A 23,258-nucleotide genomic window follows, 5' to 3' on the forward strand; every position below is an offset into this window, starting at 1 on the left:
GGCAAGCCCTGGCACAAATTAAACACTAGTTTATGGTCCTCCCCTTTGGGCTGTCGTCAGCTCCTCAAGTCTTCATAAAGTGCATGGCAACGGTTGTGGTTCATCTCAACGGGCTGGTTCAAGGAAGGTTCAGACAGCAAGTGCTAGTATTTGTCTAAAAGATCCGGTCCCTGTTACAGTTGTGGGGTGTTCTGAGTTGTCCTTGTTGATCAAGTCTTCTTGAGTTTATAGGGTCACTTCTTAGCTCAACTGCAGTGAGATCATATTTACTTCAGGCCAGGTTTCAGGTGATATTGGAGCTATGCAAGAACTTCAAGGCATTCCCTTGTAGAACAGCGAGGCATTGCCTGGAACTTTTGGCTCCTGTGGCAGCTTGTATGTAGGTGACTCAGCATGTCAGACTTCACCTCAGAACCATTCAGAGGGTGTTGAAGTCTGTCTACCATTTCTCTCATCTTCTCCGGACATGCTGGATCACATATCTGTAAGGGTTCTGTCATCTGTAGCCCAGTGGGCTAGCTTACCTCTATTGTATTCACTGCTTTGTATTATATTCAGTATTATTCTAGTTATCAGTAATGCAAGGAACCTACAGGCCTGCATCCTGTAAGACATTGGCGTCAGCAGTTAGCATAAAGCTTGAGGCCTATGATCTTTGGCATAGATAAGCTTAGGTGACCCATAAGTGCTGTGGAACTGGAAGTAGAGTGCAGGGGGGAATTTTGTCCATAATGACATCAGCCAGCCACAGAAACATGAACTAACACCAGCTTCTGGGGTTTTGGATGGAACATCCAACCGCAAGATAGGGATGTAAATACCGTTAAAAAAGTTAACCATCAAAAATTGGCTTGCATGCCACCTTTGGCACGCGTGCTGTAGGTTGCTGACCCCTGCACTAGGTGCATGTTGTTAATTATCACCTAGAAACAAATCCACAGTGTGAGTGGTCATGTACTACTTAATGTGAGTAATTTTAACATTCATGTTGGACTATATCAGTAGTCAAAAATGCTACAGCAATTAAGAAATTAACCTTTATGTAGCTGGGAACATGGTGGAAAGCCATTAAGGTCAAATCTTGTTTGCCTTACTCAGATGACTAGACACACTGATGTTGATGGGACTGCTTGACTGAGTGCCTCCATAAATCCCAATTTAAATGCTAAGGTACACAGATTTGTATGCCTATAGTTCTCTTGACGATTATAGCTGTCAAGGTTTCCTCCCCACTCTGAACTCTGGGGTACAGATGTGGGGACCCACATGAAAGACCCCCTAAGCTTATATTCCACCAGCTTAGGTTAAAAACTTCCCCAAGGCACAAATTCCTTCCCTTGTCCTCGGACGGTATTGCTGCCACCAACAAGTGATTTAGACAAAGATTCAGGAAAAGGACCACTTGGAGTTCCTATTTCCCCAAAATATCCCCCCAAGTCCCTTCACCCCCCCTTACCTGGGGAGACTTGAGAATAATATACCAACCAATTGCCTTTAATAAAAGTACAGACCAGACCCTTTATGTTTAGGACACTGAAATCAAGCAGGTTCTTAAAAGAACTTTATTATAAAGAAAAAAGTAAAAGAAGCACCTCTGTAAAATCAGGATGGAAGGTAATTTTACAGGGTAATAAAAAGATTTAAAACACAGAGGATTCCACTCTAGGCTCAACTTCAAAGTAACAAATACAGGAATAAACCTCCCTCTTAGCATAGGGAAAATTCACAAGCTAAAACAAAAGATAATCTAACGCATTTCCTTGCTATTAGTTACAATTTCTGTAATTTTAGATGTATCATTTCAGTAAGAGCTGGGTTACCTGCTTGGTCTCTCCCTTTGTCCTGAGAGGGAACAAAACAAAGAGTACAAACAAACCCTCCCCCTCCCCCAGATTTGAAAGTATCTTCTTTTCCCGTTGGTCCTTCTGGTCAGGTGCCAACTAGATTAATTGAACTGATTAACCCCTTACAGGTAAGTGATTCTGTACCTCTGGCCAGGAGGGATTTGATGTTACTGCATACATAAAGGTTGTTACCCTTCCCTTTATATTTATGACAATAGCAGTGTAGAACTTGTAGATTGTTCTTTGTATGGCTTTTGAAGCATTTTAATTCTTGATTGGTTTTGCTCCAGTGGAGTTTTATTTTAAGATTCAGATGAGTTTAAACCTGATGTGGTAAAGCTGAAACTCAAATCAGAGCCAGTGGGTCTGAGTAAGCTGTATGCTGTGTGTATGGGCTTTCAAATTTGCAAAAATTCACAAGGAATAGGGTTGGTGAGGGATTTCTTGATTCACGGGACCTATCATGTGGGGATTTTTTAAACTGTCGAATCAGAATAGGAGGGACAGCCCAATATTTTAGACTTATTTTTGTATTAAATTATTGGAAGTATTTTAAAATACATTTTAAATGTTAAAATAAAAAAATTTAATTGATGACATACTCTGTGTTGTATTTCCATATATAACCCTGTGTGTATCAAGTAATGGGAAGCATACTGTAATCACTCATTTTTTTAATTAGTAGGAAAGGAGAGTAGTAAAATCGTATGTAAATTGTCTGTATGAATAAGATTTGTCCTGGTTGCACTCCTCTTTTATACTTGTGTGTATGTTTTTGTCATGATTTATTTTTACCTGAATATTGTTTGAGATGATCTCCTCTTGTTTAGCTATGAAGGAGGTCACAGGGAAAGTGCACAGGGTAAAGAGTAATAGTTGCGTTATGAATTGCAAAAGTGACTGCTACAAAAAAAAATCATTACACAATTTTTCGGAGTAAAGTGAGATAAATTCTATGTCGGAGTTCTTTTCTTATATGCTTTTAAAACTTGTCTTTTAAAAGTTTGTTACAAAATCATAGCTAATGGTATTTGGAGCAGATTAACAAAATATCTTAATTTTCAAAAAGGAGTTTGGCCACACAGGGATGGAATGGAACACACACCAAGCTTAGAGTAGTTAAACATTTCATGGATATCCGAGAGTATCTATTGCCATCTCCTTCATACCAAAATTGACTTACGAGTTCAAAGTTTGTATTCCAGTTAGATGCTCTTTCTGAGAGAGATTGTAATCACCCTCAAACCACTGAAATATCTATCCACTCCTCAGTCACACTGTATCCAGCAAGTAGTTCAAAGTAAAAGCACCTTAACAAAATTTACATACATAATATAAGTGATTTAATGTTATAAACAAGAGAAGATGAACAGGAAAGTCGTGGGTGGCCAGGATGTTGTCTTTTTTTCATTGTTCCACTTTCCACTACATTAATCTATTTAATGTTTAGGAATTTGACCTAGGACATCTGTACTTTGCATTTACAAACAGGATTTGTTAGGTCTGTTGATGGAAATCATAACAGAAATAATAAACTTGTGTGCAACCTACAGTTGCTGAGATTATATTTTCATGAATGTAAAATTGGAAACTGAGTCTGAATGAGTGGGCCCTAGGTCAGAATTTGAAACCATGATACACTGACTCACTCTGATTATTATTTTGTTAACATTAGCTGAGTAGCAGATGAGAAATCCCCTGGACTCCTGCATTTGAGATAAAATAACCACAAGGATCAGGGACTCCAGAAAATTATTTTATTAAATATTTTAATTAGCAGCATAGAGGGACAGTAAATGGATACCAGATGTAGGACATTATATAAAAATTATGGTTGTGATAAAGACACATTTTTACTAAATAGAAGATGTTGGATAAAATATGTCTAATTACTAAAGCAATTGTTTTTGCATGTGGCAAGAAATCAGCAAGAGTAACAGTTAAAATAATATTAAATTCATTTGTGTTAGGAATTGTTTCCCAAACACAGCAGGATTTAAACTTTTCAGTCTGGTTGATTTCTGTCTCATTTAAACAATAACACTCTTCCCAAGTTAGTGTTAGAAAATGATTAATTTAATACAGTCATTCATATATAGTTTAAGTTTTGTGACAGCTTGTTGTCTGTGGTGCTCACTCTGTCTCCATATGGTCCTGAAGTCAATGGCAAAACTCCCATTGAGTCCTATGTCATTATCCTGTCTTCCCTTCTACTGCATTACTCTTCCAGTGACATCAAAGTTGTGGAGTGTGTGTGTTTTTCATTGTCTGATTGTGAGTTCTGGTGATAGTCTAAACAAATCTGAGACACAAAAAACCAAACCAAACCCTGAGCAGTATAAAGGATAGCAACAGGATTTTATCCACAGTGTAGGCATTATTTCAAACAAATAGGTAACACTGTATTTGTTCATGTTACTGTTTATTCTAAGTGTAATAACTTATGGAGACACAGTTAAAGGAAATAGTCCATGTTTGTTTTATTTTCTTCGTCTCTTACCCTGAAATGAGATGTGTGTGTATTGCCTTGCTTCAGTGTTTTAAATACAGCATAAACCCATAAGGAGAAGATGGTCTGACGTCTGTCAATATAGTATGAAAAAATTGCAAGATGCCACATGTATCATGTATAGGGAAAAAACTTGATATTTAGAAATAGTTGGTGATCATCTGATTAAAGATTGTTGTAATACATAAACACAGGGTGCAAAATTAAGGTTACACATTCCAAATAAATTTGTAATTTACTGACTTACGAGTGCTTAACTATGGAAACTTAAAATTTTTATATATATATTTTTGCATTTAATTAAATTTATTTTTTCTGGATTTTTCTAAAAAGAAAAGAGCTGGTGGGAAGAGGGGGTAATTAAAAACAAGGTGTTTCATTCTCTAGGGTTTCAAAGCTCTGCTGTTACAAAGTAATGTACACAGAACATGGTAATTCCATAATCTTGAACTATTTGGCTAAACAACACCTGGACATTACCACCAGAGGCGCCAGAATCTAGCCACATTGTGTGAAAATTATCAGGGCTGGTTTTGGAGCACTGAGGGAGATGAAGGGCTTCATAATGCAGGTAACTACTGACATACACATACCACATCCTTTCTTAAGTGTGCATTTAATGAACTTAGGGGAAAAAACTCTACTGTGCACGCTCAGTATGTGATTTTCAAATGCTCATAAGATGGTCCAATAAAACTATTAATGACTAAAACAAGGCTCAGCAGTGCTTCTAAATGAGTAATCTTTCTAGGCCAAGTTGCAGCTTTCAAACTTCAGTCACTTTGAGAACAAAAATCAGTCTCTCCTGGCTCCCTGCCTGTGCACATTTATGTAGGTTTGTCTTCAAGATCCTCTATAACTTAACTCCTTCCTACTTCTCTACTCTAATCTCCATTTTTCCCCCTCCCCTGATTGTTCCAAGCCTACCTCCAAAGTTTTTTTCTTAAGCCACTCCCAGTGAATGGAACTTCTTTCCTAATTCTGACAATGGTCACCATATCACAAATGCTGATGCTGGGAAAAAAATTAAGTCAACATAATGCAGAAAAATAACAGTATTTTTAATGAGACAAAATAGGCAGAAAAAGTTTTGTTATGAGATTCAGGTTGGCTCTGATTCAGCAGCTACTCTGTGTTTAAGGATGTGAGAAAAAGTAGTCAGTGGGAGGGAAAGATGTTGAATCAGTAGTGCAGTATTAATACTGGTAGTCACCAGCACTTTCAGTAACTTTCCATTCTACTGTACATCAGTCAATTCATAGTTCGAAAACCCGATTTATACAGGCAGCACATCATGTTTGTTAACTCTTACCAACAGTGGGTAGGTGTGCATGTATATGTATCACTAGAGTGTTATGTTCTATCTAAGAGAAAAATAAATCTTGCTGGGTATTATTAATTTCATTAATCATCATTGATTACTGTCTTTTTAAATCTAGGTCTGATATAAATGGCTGAATGATTATAGATGACTTTTAAGTACTTTTTCTTTCTATTTTGACAGCTACCGTATGAGTTTCAGACCTCGGTATACAATTGCTTATAAGACAGTAACAGAACTGGAGTGGAGATGTTGTCCTGGTTATAAAGGTGAAGATTGCAGAGAGGGTCCAGCAGACCAACCAAGAACCATTCTGTTTCCCACTTCTCCACCACGAACTCGTGTGAAGAAAGTCTTGGGTAACTTTTTGTTTGAATCTTGGTATGCATGATCATGTCTAGTTTTGTATTTTGTCCTTTGAACCAAAAGAAAAGTGGCTTCTGTTACACGGTTACTGCATGGTTCAAAAACAATATTCAAGACGTCATATAGTGGGAGCCCAGGGGAAATAGCAAAGCTATAACAATATAGATTCAGCATGTTTCCTGGGGAATGATGAATGATTGGGTTAGAAGGCTGGTCGTAAACCCATGCTGGTCAGTAATAGTTCAGGAAATTCTTTGTGGTAAACTTGTTCGTGGTAACAGTTTAAAGGATTTTAGTGCTGTTTTTTCAGAATGTTGCAGGGAAGACGAGTTTGATTAGCATTGCTATAGAACCAAAAGCAATAATAGTAATATATGATCATTTTAAATTATATACTAATAATGCATAATACTTGCATAGCATTTTACTTGTAAAAGGGCAGTCCAAACATAACTAATTAATCCTACAGGGCAGATAAATAGTAAACCTCAATTGTTGAGATGAAACCTGTAAGAGTAAATGATGTTTCATAAACACTGCGAGGGTAAATGAAGTTCAGTTACTACAAGATTGTGACTTTAGTCTCAGTTAAGTAGAAGACAATGAAACAGAAGGCTTCTGCTGGAAGAATTTATTACAACATTTATCAGAAATTAATACCTGTACAATGCTCAGAATTCCATTAGCATTTGTTACATAGATTAGGTTGGAAGTGAACAGATTGCTATGATTTTAAGTAGTAAATAAATCTATTTTCAACACAATAATATATATTAGATAATGTAAGTGCTTATTTGTGGAACAAGAACAACAGATGCTGGCAAGTATTTCAAATAACTAGCACGCCAATTATGCCTATAGTGTCTTTCCTCCAGACTGATAAAAACATAATTGTGATCTTAAGTTCCCAAATAAAAATAGATCAATGCATCTGCACTAGCCGCAGTTCTGACACATATTCAGCTCTGGTTTGTGCAAAATTAACATTACCCTCTCTGCCAATCTTGACTGAGTAAACTTGTGGTTTCTTGGCTTCTTTACAACATCCTTCAGCTAAATGCCAGTTTAAAAACAAACAATAAAAATTCCAACTTCATCTCCTCTGTTTCCTATCTCAGCATAGTCCTCCAACTTGTTTCTACTCCATAAACTTAGCATCACACTAAAACACATATGCCTGCAAATCTGCCTGTAACTAGCTCCATAACATTGCCTGTGTACAACTGCCTCAAATCTACTACTGCTGAAATCCTTATCCATATTTTCCTCTGATCTCACTCTGACAGTTGGAACTCCTTTTCCACAGACACCCCAAGCCTCAGCTCTCAGGACCCTAGCACGTACAGAATAATGGTGTCAGCATCTTCACATGCATAAAGAAGCGCAATCACATCACTCCCATCCTTAAACATGTTAACTAGCTCTGTACATATCAGGATCCTTTTAACAACTTCCCTCATTGTTCTTAAACCTTTCATGGATTTGTTCCAGCCTGTCTCACTGACTTTTCTCATTCCACTTCCCTCCTCACTACCTCACCTATCATTGACCTGTTCCCTCTCCCATAACACAGTCTGGTCAGTATTTGAGCAAGAGCCTTTTCTTATTCATCTGGGACATCCCATGCCATTTACTTGTCATCTGAAGCATCCTTTCAGTACCAAAAGATTCCTTATCTCTTTTCAAATCACAGCTGAAGGCATATTTTTTTCTCCTTCACAGGTACCTCTTAACTTTTCTCTCTTTACTTTTATTTATCTCTGCAATAGTATGATTTAATTCTGTAAAGCACTTTTGGATATAGTCTGTGTGAAAGATACTGTGCAAAATAAAATACTATATACTCCCCATATTTGCAGTGGTGTTATAGCCATGTTGGTCCCAAGATATTAGAGAGACTAGGTAGGTGAGGTAATATCTTTTATTGGACCAACTTCTGCTGGTGAAAGAGACAAGCTTTCAAGCTACACAGAGTTCTTCCTCAGGGCTAGAAAGGTACTCAGAGTGTCACCGCTAACTACAAGGTGGAACAGATTGTTTAGAACAGGGTCTCAAACATGCGGCCCACGGGGCTATTTCCTGCGGCCCGCCAAGTGGCCTGCAGCCCCTCCCCCCGGCCTACCTCCAGGCCGGGGTGGGCAAACTACGATGCAGCCCGCGGGATTGCCCCCTTCGAGCCCCGCGCCGCTCCCTGAAGCGGCTGGCATCATGTCCCTGCAGCTGGGAGGGGAGGGGAGAAGAGGTCTCCGTGTGTTGCTCTGGCTTCCAGGCACTGTCCCCCCGCAGCTCCCATTGGCCAGAAACAGGGAACCGCAGCCAATAGGAGCTTCGGGGGAGGTACCTGGAGGAGCGGCAAGCAGCGTGCGGAGCCCTCCGCTCCCCCTCCCCCGGGGGCCGCAGGGACATGGTTCCAGCTGCTTCCCGGAGCGGAGTGGGGCAGCACAGGGCCAGGGCAGCCAGCAGGCAGCCTGCCCTGGCCCCGGTGTGTGCCGCTGCCGCCCCGGAGCCGCTCTAGGTAAGCGGCTGAAGGCCATAGCCCAAAGCCCTCCTGCACCCCGCCCCCCAACTCCCTGCCTGGAGCCCCCTGCCTGCACCCCAACCCCCTGCCCTAAGCCACATGCCGCATCCCACACCCTTCCTGCACCCCAATTCCCTGCCCTGAGCCCCCTGCTGCACCCCCACCCCAAGCCCCTGCTCTGAGCCCCCTGCTGCATCCCACACCGCTTCTGCACCCCAACCCCCTGCCCCCAACCACCTGCTGCGTCCCAACTCCCTGTCCTGAGCTCCCTGCCTGAACCCCAATCCTCTGCCACACCCCGCTCTACCTCCTGCACCCCACACCCCAACCCCCTGCCGCACCCCACACCCTGACCCCCTGCCCTGAGCCCCCTGCCACACCCTGCACATCTCCTGCACTCCCTGCCCTGAGCCCCTTGCCGCACCCTGCACCTCAACTCCCTGCCCTGAGCCCCCACCACACCCCTCCTGCTCCCTCTGGAGTCAGGGAGGAGGCGGAGTTGGGGTGGGGACTTCGGGGAAGGGGTTGGAATGGGGGCAGGGAAGAGGGGGAAAGGTGGGGCGGGGCCTCATGGAAGGGGTGGAGTGGGGGCAGGGCCGGGGGTGTCAGTGATGCGGCCCTCGGCCAATGAACTAGTCCTCATGTGGCCCTCATGGTCATTTGAGTTTGAGACCCCTGGTTTAGAATAAGGAGTTAACAGATATTCTAAAGGATCATTAACACCTTTGCAGTCATAGGACAAAAAAGGGCAGGGGAGGAGTTAGTGGGTTGCAGATTCTTGTAATAAGCCATAAATTCATTCTTTATCAAAACCATTATTTTTAGGCCTGGTCTATGCTACGGAGTTAGGTTGACGTAAACTGCCTTGCACCGACCTAGCTGTGGAAGTGTCTTCCCTTAAATTTGGCTCTTGCTGACGTAAGCACCTCTCTGCGCCGATTTAGTAACACCACCTCCCCAAGTGGCATAGAGTCATGGTCGATGTAATTAAGTCAATGCAGTGTCAGTGTAGACACTGTTGCTTACGTCGACTGTTACTGGCTTCCAGGAGTCATCCCACACTGACAATACAATTGGTACAATCACTCGTGGTGAGGCTGTGCACCGTGACACAAGAAGCCAAGTGTCTACACACACACACAAGTGATATAATAACTGTGGTGGCTGTATGCTCACGTAAGATAGGTCGACATAATTCCGTAGTGTAGACATGGGTCTTGGTGTCTAGCAAAGTTATGTATGTAAGTGCTCCGGCTTGTCTTTTGAAGGTGTTTATGCAGGTTTCCTTAGTGGGTGAGTACAGACTCAGATACGGAGTAATTGTTTTGTGAAGTCATTGCCCACGGATGATACGGTGTTTCTGTCTTTTATCATTTTTCTCACACAAAACACAAACACCATATCACTCTGCAAGCGCCAAATTTAAGGGAAGACACTTCCACAGCTAGTTGTTGCAAGGCAGCTTATGTCAACTGAACTCTGTAGTGTAGATCAGGCCTAAAAATCATGGTTTTGATAAAGACAATAAATTTATGGCTTATTACAAGAATTTGTAACCCCAACAACCCTCCCATTTTTGTCCTATGACTGCAGAGGTGTTATGGACCACTTCAATTTGAATGGTCCCTTAGAATATCTATTAACAACTTTATGCTAAACAATCTGTTCCACCTTGTATTTAGCTATGACACTCTGAGTACCTTTCCCAGACCTGAGGAAGAGCTATGTAGCTTAAAAGCTCGTCTCTTTCACCAACAGAAATTGGTCCAATAAAAGATATTAGCTCACCCACCTTGTGTCTCTATTACACTATATATACAGTTTGTATGTCTATAGTCATATATATACACACACACACACACACACACACACACACAAATCTGTGTATGTATATGTGACAGTGCACCCCATAAGGCTTTATGGAAATATGCTTATGAAAATTATAAACATATTCCAGTTATGTCGTTCATATATATATATATGAACGACATAACTGGAATATGTTTTATGCTACATATGCCATGTAACATATCTCTGTAAAGGTTATGATCTACTGAATCTATTCATCCTATTTGTATGCATGTATCATTGTTGTATTCGAAATTATGAATATTGGCTGTGTACTTGCTTGATTTCTAAGTAGCCTTAGTAAAGCATTTGGTCAGCTTCTTGAGAAAGCAATGTGAAAATTAAGTGCCCAACCAAGAAACACTTAAAGGACAATGAATCCACATAAGAAGTCTACCCGAGGACATTCAGGGTGGCATGTAAACAATGGCAGCTGCCTGTAAAAACTGAGTCATACATGGACATGTGACTCCAAAACTCCATCTTGGAGCTGGACTTTGCATAGGAGAGAGGAGGGGGTCTCCACCCACAAGAGAAAGTCTATTTAAACCCCTGGGACACCCCTTCATTTTGTCTTCAGCTGGCTCAGGAGATACCTGAGAGAAACTGGAACTAAGGGCAGTAACTACAGGGGGTATGAGTGATACAAGGAGACTAGTCTGTAAAAGGAAGCTTACTGGAACACTTCTGGGGGTGAGGTTTTATCTTTATTCAATTTTATTACTGTATTGGGCTTAGATTTGCATGTTTTGTTTTATTTTACTTGGTAATTCACTTTGTTCTGTCTGTCACTACTTGGAACCACTTAAAGCCTACTTTCTGTATTTAATAAAATCACCTTTTACTTATTAATTAAGCCAGTGTATGTATTAATACTGGGGGGGGGGAGGCAAACAGCTGTGCATATCTCTCTGTCAGTGTTATAGAGGGCGAACAATTTATCAGTTTAGCCTGTATGAGCTCTATACAGGGTAAAACTGATTTATTTGGGGTTTGGACCCCATTGGGAGTTGGGCATCTCAGTGTTAAAGACAGGAACACTTCTTAAGCTGCTTTCAATTAAGCCTACAGCTTTGGGGCACGTGGTTCAGACCCTGGGTCTGTGTTGGAGCAGACTGGCGTGTCTGGCTCAACAAGACAGGGTGCAGGAGTCCTAAGCTGGCAGGGAAAGCAGGGGCAGAAGTAGTCTTGGCACATCAGTTGGCAGCCTCAGGGGCGTTTCTGTGATCCAGCCCGTCACAGTATATATTGTATTTATGTATACAAAAATTACATCAAGGACCTGGCTTGAATGACTAAATCCAAAAATTAATGATCAGGCTGAAAATTCAATTTATATTAGGTCATTGTGCATATATGTTATATATAAGATTGCCCACTATATCTTGACCATATATTACCTTGCCATTGAAGTGCAGTTATTGGTTAAGAACTGAGTTTCAATTACACCTCTACATCGATATAACGCTGTCCTCGGGAGCCAAAAAATCTTACCTCATTATAGGTGAAACCGCGTTATATCGAACTTGCTTTAATCCGCCGGAGGGCGCAGCCTCGCCCCCCCTGAAGTGCTGCTTTACCACGTTCTATCCGAATCCGTGTTATATCGGGTTGCGTTATATTGGGGTAGAAGTGTATAAGACTAAACTTTTACCTTAGTTTGATAAAAGAAAATAAATTCAGTGTTGTTATGATCTAATAATTTTGTTTGTGTGTGAAAATTTCCTTTTTCCTTTTCTAGTTTTGGCATGTAGAAAACACACACTTCTTGTGGACTTTTAAAATGTATATTAAATAACTTGGAATTTTTAAAACCATTTTTAAATCTATATTACTCCATCATATAAATGTGCTTAGATCTTGGTTCAGCAAGATACTTAAGAACAAGTCTTAGCTGTAAGGACATTAGTGGTCCCACTGAAATTAATGCCTATTCACAAATAATTCAGAAGCAGAAAAAGGCAAAGTTGTTTTCTGCTTATAATGTGACCAATATTAATTATTATTATGAGAGAGATAATGGTGCTAAAATAATCATTCATGTAAACTCTAGGTAAACATAGCTATTTAATGTGTAGACCAGTGGCTAGATATTATGGGTCTACAAAGAAGGGACAGGCGTAAGGATCTTTTTAATCTTTAGTGCACGATGCAGCCAAAACACTAAAGATTTCAGTCCTTTAGCTTGGAATGGGATGGGGGGAGCCTATACAGGAAGGATGGGCTCCACCTAAACCAAAATGGAACCAGATTGCTGGCGCTTAAAATTAAAAAGGTTGTCAAACATTTTTTAAACTAAGGGCTGGGGGAAAGCCAACAGGTGCAGAGGAGCATGTGGTTCAGACATCCCTTGGGGGAGGAATCTATAAACGGAGATTCCTTATGTCCTAATAGAGAGGAGAGGATGGAAAATGATAATATACAGGGAGGATCTGATGAGAAACAGCTAAATAAAATAAGTCCCATTCAATTACATCATGCAATAGGGGACAGCCAAAAAATGACAAGTTTTTAAAATGCTTATATACCAATGCTAGAAGTCTAAATAATAAGATGGGTGAACTAGAGTGCCTAGTATTAAATGAGGATATTGATATAATGGGCATCACAGAAACCTGGTAGAATGAGGATAATCAATGGGACACAGTAATATCAGGGTACAAAATATATCGGAAGGACAGAACAGGTCATACTGGTGGGGGAGTGGCACTATATGTGAAAGAAAGCATAGAATCAAATGAAGTAAAAATCTTAAATGAACTAAATTGTACTATAGACCAGGCCTGCACAACATGCGGCCCGGGGGCCACATGCGGCCCGCGTGGGCTCATTGTGCGGCCCGCGGGGATTGAGTAGATGGGCTCGCTGTGCGGCCCGCGGGCGGAGGGGGGGGTGAGTAGACAAGCGGCAGGTGAGGGAGGGGGGCTGAGTAGGTGAGCGGGCAGTGGCAGGGAATGAGTAGGCGAGCCGGGGCAAGCGGGCTGAGGAGGCAAGAGGTGAGTCGGTGGCTGACCTGTTCTACTGATCTGGTCTTGCTCCCATCCCCTCTCCCAGGGCCGGCTCCAGGCACCAGCAAAACAAGCAGGTGCTTGGGGCGGCACATTTCTAGGGGCGGTATTCTGGCGCCGGCCATCAAAGGTGCCGACTCCGGGGCATGGGGAAAAAAGTGCCCCCGCCACTCCAGCTCGCCTCCGCCTGCTCCCCTGAGCGCGCCGCCACCGCTGTTTCGCACAGCAAGGCTGGGAGGGAGAAGAAGCCAAGTGGTGGGGTGCTCGGGGGAGGCCGCGGAGGTGAGCTGGAGTGGGGAGTGGTTCCTCTACCCCCCCGTTACTTCCTGCACCCCACCACCTTAGCTCACCTCCGCTCCGCCTGCTCCCCTGAATGCGCCGCCGCTCCGCTTCTCTCCCCCTCCCTCCCAGGCTTGCCACGTGCGAAACCGCTATTTCGCGCAGCAAGGCTGGGAGGGAGGAGAAGCCGAGCAGCGGGCGCTCGGGGGAGGCGGTGGAGGTGAGCTGGAGTGGGGAGCGGTTCCTCTAACCCCTCCATTACTTCCTGCGCCCCCGCACCCTAGCTCACCTCTGCTCTGCCTGCTCCTCTGAACGCGCTGCTGCTCCGCTTCTCCACCCTCCCTCTCCTGAGAGGGACGGGGGAGAAGCGGAGCGGCGGCATGCCCGGGGGAGCAGGTGGAGTGGAGGTGAGCTAGGGCGGGACGTCACAGGGGGCCCGTAGGAAGCAATGGGGGGGAGAAATGCGGCATGCCAGGGGAGGAGGCGGTGCTGGGGATTTGGGGAAGGGGTTCGGAAGGGGTGGAGTTGGGGTGGGGCCGGGGGCACGAAAAAGAAAGGGGAGGCAGCCAAAATTTTTTTTGCTTGGGGCGGCAAAAATCCTAGAGCTGGCCCTGCCCTCTCCAAGTGTTGCAGCTGTCCAGAGGTGCCTGCCTTCCACGCCTTCCTCATTCACACCTCATTCATTCAACAGGGCAATCGATTACAAAGTGGGGGGGAAGATCTTATTTTACTTCTAGCAAAAAGACATTTTTCTTTTACCTTAATTATACTACCTTAGGGGCCGCTATAACATATTGCCGTTCAATACTGCTGTTTCGGTGGGGTGGCGCTGGGGAAGAGGTTTGTTTCCGCGGGGCAGATGGCGCGCGGGAGGCGGGTTTTGGCGGCGCTGGGGGGGTTGTTTCTGTGGGGTGGGCGGTGCTGGGGGGGGTGTTGTGTTTCGGGGGGGCTGGTGGGGGGGTTGGTGGCGCTTGGGGGGTTTCGGCCCTCAGTTGTTTTCTTTGGAGTAATATGGCCCTCGCCGCTTTACGAGTTGTGCAGGCCTGCTATAGACTCTCTATGGATGGTAATTCCATGCTTGAAAAATAAGAATATAGCAGTAGGGCTATATTACAGACCACCTGACTAGGATGCTGTCAGTGACTCTGAAATGATCAGGGAGATTAGAGAGGCTATTAAAATAAAAAACTCAATAATAATAATAATAATAATAATGGGGGATTTCAACTATCCCCATATTGACTGGGTACATATCACCTTAGGAAGGGATGCTGAGATAAATTTTCTTGACACCTTAAATGACTGCTGCTTAGAGCAGCTGGTCCTGGAACCCACAAGAGGAGAGGCAATTCTTGATTTAGTCGTAAGTGGAGCACAGAATCAGGTCCAAGAGATGAATATAGCTGGACCGCTTGGTAATAGTGACCATAATATAATTTAACATCCCTGTGGCAGGGAAAACTCCACAGTGGCCCAACACTGTAGCATTTAATTTCAGAAAGGGGAACTACACAAAAATGAGGAGGTTAGTGAAACAGAAATTAAAAGGTACAGTACCAAAAGTAAAATCCCTGCAAGCTGCGTGGAAACGTTTTAAAGACACCATAATAGAGGCTCAACTTAAATGTATACCCCAATTTAAAAAACATAGTAAGAGAACCAAAAAAGAGCCATCGTGGTTAAACAACAAAGTAAAAGAAGCAGTGAGAGGCAAAAAGGCATCCTTTAAAAAGTGGAAGATAAATCCTAATGAGGAAAATAGAAAAGAGCATAAACTCTGGCAAATGAAGTGTAAAAATATAATTAGAAAGACCAAAAAAGAATTTGAAGAACAGCTAGCCAAAGACTCCAAAAGTAATAGCAAAATTTGTTTTAAATTCATCAGAAGCAGAAAGCCTGTTAAGCAACCAGTGGGGCCACTGGACGATCGAGATGCTAAAGGAGCACTCAAAGACAATAAGGCTATTGCGGAGAAACTAAATGAATTCTTTGCATCGGTCTTCGCTGTTGAGGATGTGAGGGAGATTCCCAAACCTGGGCCATTCTTTTTGGGTGACAGACCTGAGGAACTGTCCCAAATTGAGGTGTCATTAGAGGAGGTTTTGGAACAAATTGATAAACTAAACAGTAGTAAGTCTCCAGAACCTGATGGTATTCACCCAAGAGCTCTGAAGGAACTCAAATGTGAAATTGCAGGACTACTAACTGTCATCTGTAACCTATCATTTAACTCAGCTTCTGTACCAAATGACTGGAGGATAGCCAATGTGACACCAATTTTTAAAAAGGGCTCCAGAGGTGACCCTGGCAACTACAGGCCAGTAAGCCTCACTTCAGTACCGGGCAAATTGATTGAAACTATCGTAAAGAACAAAATTGTCAGACACATAGATGAACATAATTTGTTGGGAAGTAGTCAACATGGTTTTTGTAAGGGGAAATCATGCCTCACCAATCTACTAGAATTTTTTGAAGGGGTCAACAAGCATGCAGACGAAGGAGATCCAGTGGATATAGTGTATTTAGATTTTCAGAAAGCCTTTGACAAGGTCCCTCACCAAAGGCTCTTAAGTAAAATAAGCAGTCATGGGATAAGAGGGAAGGTCTTGGGATAAGAGGGAAGGAAACAAAGGGTAAGAATAAATGGTCAGTTTTCAGAATGGAGAATGGTAAATAGTGGTGTCCCCCAGGTATCTGTACTGGGCCCAGTCCTATTTAACATATTCATAAACTATCTGGAAAAAGGGGTAAACAGTGAGGTGGCAAAATTTGCAGATGATACAAAACTATTCAAGATAGTTAAGTCCCAGGCAGACTGCAAAGAGCTACAAAAGATCTCACAAAACTGGGTGACTGGGCAACAAAATAGCAGATGAAATTTAATGTTGATAAATGCAAAGTAATGCACATTGGAAAACATAATCCTAACTATACATATACAATGATGGGGTCTAAATTAGCTGTTACCACTCAAGAAAGAGATCTTGGAGTCATTGTGCATAGTTCTCTGAAATCATCCACTCAGTGTGCAGCGGCAGTCAAAAAAGCAAACAAAATGTTGGGAATCATCAAGAAAGAGATAGATAATAAGACAGAAAATATCATATTGCCTCTATATAAATTCATGGTATGCCCACACCTTGAATACTGCATGCAGATGTGATCGCCCCATCTCAAAAAAGATATATTGGAATTGGAAAAGGTTCAGAAAAGGGCAACAAAAATGATTAGGTATATAAAACGGCTTCCGTATGAGGAGAGATTAATAAGACTGGGACTTTTGAGTTTGGAAAAGAGGCGATTAAGGGGGGGTATGATAGAGGTCTATAAAATCATGAGTAGCATAGAGAAAGTAAATAAGGAAGTGCTATTTACTCAGTCTCATAATACAAGAACAAGGGGCCACCAAATGAAATTAATAGGCATCAGGTTTAAAACAAACACAGGAAAGTATTTTTTCATGCAACGCACTGTCAACCTCTGGAACTCCTTGCTAGAGGGTGTTGTGAAGGACAATACTATAACGGGGTTCAAAAGGGAGCTAGATAATTCATGGAAGATAGGTCCATCAATGGCTATTAGCCAGGATGGGCAGAATTGGTGTCCTTAGCCTTTGTTTGCCAGAAGTTGTGATTGGGTGACAGGGCATGGCTCACTTGATGATAACCTGTCTTTTCATTCCCTTTGGGGCACCTGCCGTTGGCCACTGTCAGTGGACAGGATACTGGACTTGATGGACCTTTGGTCTGACCCAGTATGGCTGTTCTTATGTTCTAGTGAACTAATAATGACTGAATTATAAACCACTGACAACAAAGACTGAGAATAGAAAAGATGACACCAAGCTATATAATATTTATAAAGCATTAATATGTTTTAACTTGATCTAAAGAAATTAAAATTGACCTCCAGCTGTTCTAAACTGTTGTTGTTTAGACATACTTACATCCAAATTTTGTTTCCATTATGTCTTTAAAACAGACTCAGAACCAACGGAAATGCCACGGGAATCACCCGAGAAGAAAATTCAATTCCTTGAGGATGAATTGTTTCGACTTACGCAGACAGTGCTTGATCTTCAATCCTCCTTACCAGGTGTGAAAGAAAACCTGAAAGTAACTGTCCAAGAAGATGTCAGTAAGATGTTGGTCTCATGGCTGAACAACCGTCATAATCACCCAGGGCCTGATAGTGTTCTGGGTGATGAAACAGACAGTATTCATCTGCCTGGAATACTTGGCAATAAAGACCAGAAAGAGACTTTTACTGATTTTGGAATGGAAGACATAAAGTCTGAACTAGCTGAGGTCAAAAATACTTTGAAGACAAAAAATGACAAGCTGGAAGAACTGAATGGGAAAGTGAAAAGCTATGAAGGGCAATTAAAACAACTGCAGGAAGCAGCACGAGGACCTACAATAACAATACCGAGTGGTGAGTTATATCAGGAATATCTAGATTCTAAAATTGAGGCCCTGAGACAGGAAATGCTGGAAGGATTGGAGAAGAAAATGGCAGATCTGAAAAACTCATGTGAATACAAACTAATGAATATCCAGCAACAATGTGATGACCATGAAACTAGCTGTTCAGAAATAATACAACTTGTAGAAGAAAAGGAAAATGGCCTGAGGAAAGAAATAAATGAGCTACGAACTCAGATCCAGGCTCCTTCAAACCAGTCAGGTTGCTGCAAGACTAGCCACAGTGATGACTTTGGTCAACAGATAAAAAATTTGGATGAGAAAGTTGACAGAGTTGTGGAAGTACACAGAATCTTAAATGCCAGAATAGATAATGAAATCATTCGCATTTCCACTCCAAATCTAGAAGACATCTTTGGCCCAAGATGGGAGGAGCTAGACGCTAGAATCAATGTTACAGAGAGGAATGCTGAAGAACATTGTTTTTACATTGAGGAAACTCTCCGAGGTGCTATAGCTGCTGAAGTAAATGAAGTCAGAGACTTACTTGATCAAAAACTACAGGCACTGGAAGACAGGTTGGGTGGCACTATTTTAGAAATTGCCAATGCCACAGCCTCAGATGGAATATCAATTAGTTCAGGATCAGTCTTGCACAGTGACTCAGAATCTGGAAATGAGCAGCTTACAACTGAGATGAATCTCCTGAGGAACAAACTACAAGCCATTGAACACCTTTGCTGGCAGAAATGCCAATCTGCACCCCAAGATATGGAAGACCTTCAGAAAAGCATAGAAAATTGTAGCAACAAATATGAGTACTTGCTTTTGAAAGTAGAAGACAACTCTGCTCTTTTGAAGTCTTTAAATGGTTCCCTTAATGAGAAATTTAACTTTACTAAGAGCAACCAACAGAATGTCCAGAAGGATTTGCGTAGACTTCGGTATGGTCTAAACATCATGGATAAAGATGTAAAAAATCTTCAGGTTGGCTTGAGCAGCTGTAAGGAGCAACTTCTGGGTGTCAATTCTACATGTGAAAAGACCCAGCAAGGTGTATTCAGAAAAATAGATGAAATACAAAGAACAGTTGTGAATCAAACTTCTCACCCAAATGATAATTGCTGTAATGAGGTGAAGGGGAGGATGGAACAGCTAAAAGAACAAATCTTTAATGACCTCAGGAAATGTAAAGAGAACAGTGGTATTCAGGAGGGAGTCTCAGATGTGGATAGCAGACTATCCCATGTTGAAAAAGTCTGCAGCAAAATAGACTCCATCTCAGGTAGCCTGCAGCGAATAAAAGAAGGTCTGAACAAGCATGTCACTAGCTTATGGAACTGCATCAATCAGATGAATGGAACCATGACATCTCATTCCAAAGACATTTCTGGTCTCAAAAATTCTGTACAACAGTTCCACAAGCAGGTCACCAAAATCACCACTGACCTTCAGGAACTGATGAAAATTCAGTCTGGGGCATGTAAGTTAACCTTCCGTTTTATTTTCTCCACTAGCTTTCTCACCAGAAAAGTTTAGAGAATGGAACTGAGCTAAACAAGTCCCCGAATTCAGTTCAGCTTAACAAGGGGGAGCAAAAAACATTACATTTAAACATTTGTTTTGTTTTACAAAGATAGTAATTTGGTTCTGTTTTCCAAAACTACATAAAAAGCTCTTTGCACACATTTTCAAAAAATACAATCAATATGTTCGGAATGTTACTGCTCTTACTTTTTGATTAAAAACAAAGCAGCAGCAACAAAACAAATGTTTGGTACTTTTTTCCCCCAAGAGGTGAATTTCAAATGAGTGTTTTAGGTAGTGAACATCATTGAAAATTGCTTCAGTTTGTTTTATTGTATTCACCTCCCTCCTTTTTTTTTTAGTGACGTGAAAGACAACTTAGGAAAAATCAAAGCCAGATGAATTTTGACTTGAAATAATTATGACACAGATCTCTAATTTGGCTACTCCTAGATATCACTCTAAAGTTTCTTTTTAAACAAATGAGATTCTCAGGTCGTGTCATTCAGCACTGGTCCATTGACTTTTATGGAGCTATACCATTTTATACCAGCTGAAGATCTGGACTAAGACTCTGGTGGTGTATAGTTTTACAAAGAAACTGAGTTTACTGAAGGACATGGAGTTCCTGTCTTTGTTACCATGATTAAAAACTGAGAGCATTGACAGTATTGTGAAATTTGCACTCTTCCATTTGTTGCGAAACACATAGCATTATTTTATTTTTATGCTTTATACAGATATGATATATTTGACATTACAATGGATTGATTATGCTATAACTTTAAATCAAGGAAAGCACAATTTCATTATTCACTGATATTAGGATTTAAAATGTAATTGAACTTTTCTGTGTGTTAACTTCAGAGTAAAAGACTGTGAAGCTATTTTCATGTAAGTATGGGATAATTAAGTAAAGAAGAGAGGCTTGTGAATGCTAGATAATGCACATTGGCATGGAAATAAATTTTTCTTCTTTAAAATGACCATATTTAATTGTTTAAACAGCAAAAAATGTGTATTTTGATAACAGAAATAAAAATCTTTCTTCTTCTAGTGCCCCCTACTGGTGCTCCACTCTAGGTGTGCATGCGCCTCAGATCAAAGATTTTACATAGCAGTGTCTGTTAGGCCCACACGTGTGCCCCCTGCAGTTTTGTGCCTGGCACAGTGGCTATATAGAGCTCTGCGGGTGAATTGCTCTCAACTCCTTCTCAACCGCCTTGGCCTGAAACAGAGCTTTAGCAGCATCTGAGCTGAGCTTACCTCAACTATATTTTTTTCTCATATCTTACTAGTTATTGGTAGCTCGTAGTGTTTCCTATGTGTGTGCTAGTTGTAGGAATTTTATAAAATTAAAAAAAATTTTAAAAAAAATTTACTTATTCGTTTAGGGTAAGGACTGTTGTCCTTTCGCCTATTTTTTTTTCTCCCCTCAGAGGAGCTTAAATGCAGGCAGGAGGGAGCTTAAATGCTGGAAGGACATGCCCGGGTCTCCCGGTTTTAAACACTGCCTTTCATGCCAAGAGGCTATTCCAGTCAGTGAAGGGCACTCCTGGTGTGTCCGTTGCATTGGGGAGGTGCATGTTCCCCAAAAGTGTAACTTCTGCTTGGCATTAAAATCGAGAGCCAGAAAGAACCAGGATTTAAGCTACATCTCCTTCTGATGGAGAGCTTGCTCTGACTGGCTTCTGACCCTGGCCAGGGGACCCTCCCGGACAATGGTCTCCGAACAAGTCGACCACTTTGGCCTCCTCGGCACAGCACTCCTCTAGAGCATTGAAAAAGAAATCTGTGGAATCCTCTTCTGCCCACATCATGCTACCGATTAATGAGGTCCTACTAGACCATGCAAAAATAATTTGGCATACCCTGGCCACAATATCGCATACCTGTAACAGGAAAGACAAAAAAAATTACGTTCCCTGTAAGGACTTGGAATGTTTATTTTTGTATCTATCACCCAACTCCCTTGTGGTCAACGCTGTGAACGAATGTGGAAGACAGCACCACACTAAATCAACACCTTCTGTTAGAGACCTAAGCGACTTGACTTATTTGGCTGTGAGTCCTATTCATCCACGTCTCTACAATTTAGGTTCACGAACTACCAAGCTCTCATGGTGAAATAGAGCCATGCTAACTATTCATAGTTGAATGTCTTTATTGAGCATCTTCCAGCAGAGAAGAGGAAACAATTTTAGGCAATCATTGCTGAGGGTCAGCAGCTGACAAGAACATCCCTGCAGGTCTCTCTGGACGCCACTGATACAGCTGCTCATTCTATCTCCATGGCAGTACTCATAGAATCATAGAATATCTGGGTTGGAAGGGACATCAGGAGATCATCTAGTCCAACCCTCTGCTCAAAGCAGGACCAATCCCTAGACAAATTTTTGCCCAACATCCCCAAGTAGCGCCCCCAAGGATCGAACTCACAACCCCGGGCCCAGCATGCCAATGCTCAAACCCTCATGAGGAGGCCCTCCTGGCTTCAGCTCTCAGGGTTTCTGAGGGAATTCCAAAATACAGTTGAGGACCTTCCTTTCGATAGATCGAAGCTGTTTGCAGAAAAAAATGACAAGTCACTGCATACCTTAAAAGATGAGCATCTTCAGTGACAGGAAATTGACATCCTCCTAAACTGGGATGCTATAGAACGGTTCCTATGCTACACAGAGGGAAAGGATTTTATTCCAGGTACTTCCTGGTTCCAGAAATCAGGGGCAAGTACATGAAGAAAACGATGGACAACCTGTCATGAATGTTTTATATCACTGTCAAGAGGAAGTGAGATCACCTTCTCTCTGTACTGAAGCAATGAGACTCTGGAATTGGTGCATATGAAACCAGATCATTATCTCAGCAGCTTAATTTCTGCGTGTACAAAATATCAGATGCCCTCTATCAGATGCCCAAAATATCAAATAACAGCAAATGCCCTCAGCAGGCTCCTCTTGCAAGATCAAAAATGGGAGATAGATCGCATTACGTTCCACCGGATATTTCAATGTTGAGGCAACCTGCAGATAGACCTCTTTGCCATACCCAAGAGCAAGAAGTGCTCCCACTTCTGCTTGAGAGGCGGACTGGGTCATCATTCCCTGGGGGATGCCTTTCACCTTTGTTTGGAGTTCAGGCCTGCTGTATGCATTTCCCCCAACTCCCTTGATATCCAAGGTGCTATTCAAGATAAGAAAAGACAAGGCCAGGGTTACTCTAGTAGTTCTGATGTGGCCAAGACAAAGATGGTTCCCTTACTTCATCTGGCTCTCTGTCTGTCAACCAGTTACCCTCCAGACTTTTCCCCATCTTTTCTCACAGGGAGCTTTGTTAGAGTGTCTCTAAACTTCATTAGAGTGTACTTGGCAGCTATTACGGCCTTCTATGATATGGTAGTGGAAGAGGGGTTTTCTGTCTTCGCTCATCATACAACAAGGAGGTTTCTGAAGGAACTGGCTAAAAATTCTCACAAATCAGATGCCCTGCACTAGCATGGGACCTCAGCTTGGTGCTCAGATGCCTTAAAAGGCTCTCCTTTGAATCTATGGCTACCTGCTCCCTTTTACTAGGGTGACCATCGTCGCCTATGCTGAATACGGGACATTTGGTAA

The 23,258-nt window shown here is 42.0% G+C and overlaps 1 protein-coding gene across 1 annotated transcript in view; it reads left to right on the forward strand.

Annotated features, from left to right (window-relative positions):
• EMILIN2 (elastin microfibril interfacer 2) overlaps positions 1-23,258 on the forward strand; it is a 61,044-nt gene that overhangs the window by 16,258 nt on the left and 21,528 nt on the right. The window contains exons 3-4 of the mRNA XM_054020595.1: positions 5,858-6,033; positions 17,675-19,600. Of these exons, the coding sequence (XP_053876570.1) occupies positions 5,858-6,033; positions 17,675-19,600 (2,102 nt within the window). The remainder of the gene's footprint in view (positions 1-5,857; positions 6,034-17,674; positions 19,601-23,258) is intronic.

The sequence above is a fragment of the Malaclemys terrapin genome, chromosome 2, assembly GCF_027887155.1.
Source record: "Malaclemys terrapin pileata isolate rMalTer1 chromosome 2, rMalTer1.hap1, whole genome shotgun sequence".
Classification (NCBI taxonomy): Eukaryota; Metazoa; Chordata; order Testudines; family Emydidae; genus Malaclemys; species Malaclemys terrapin.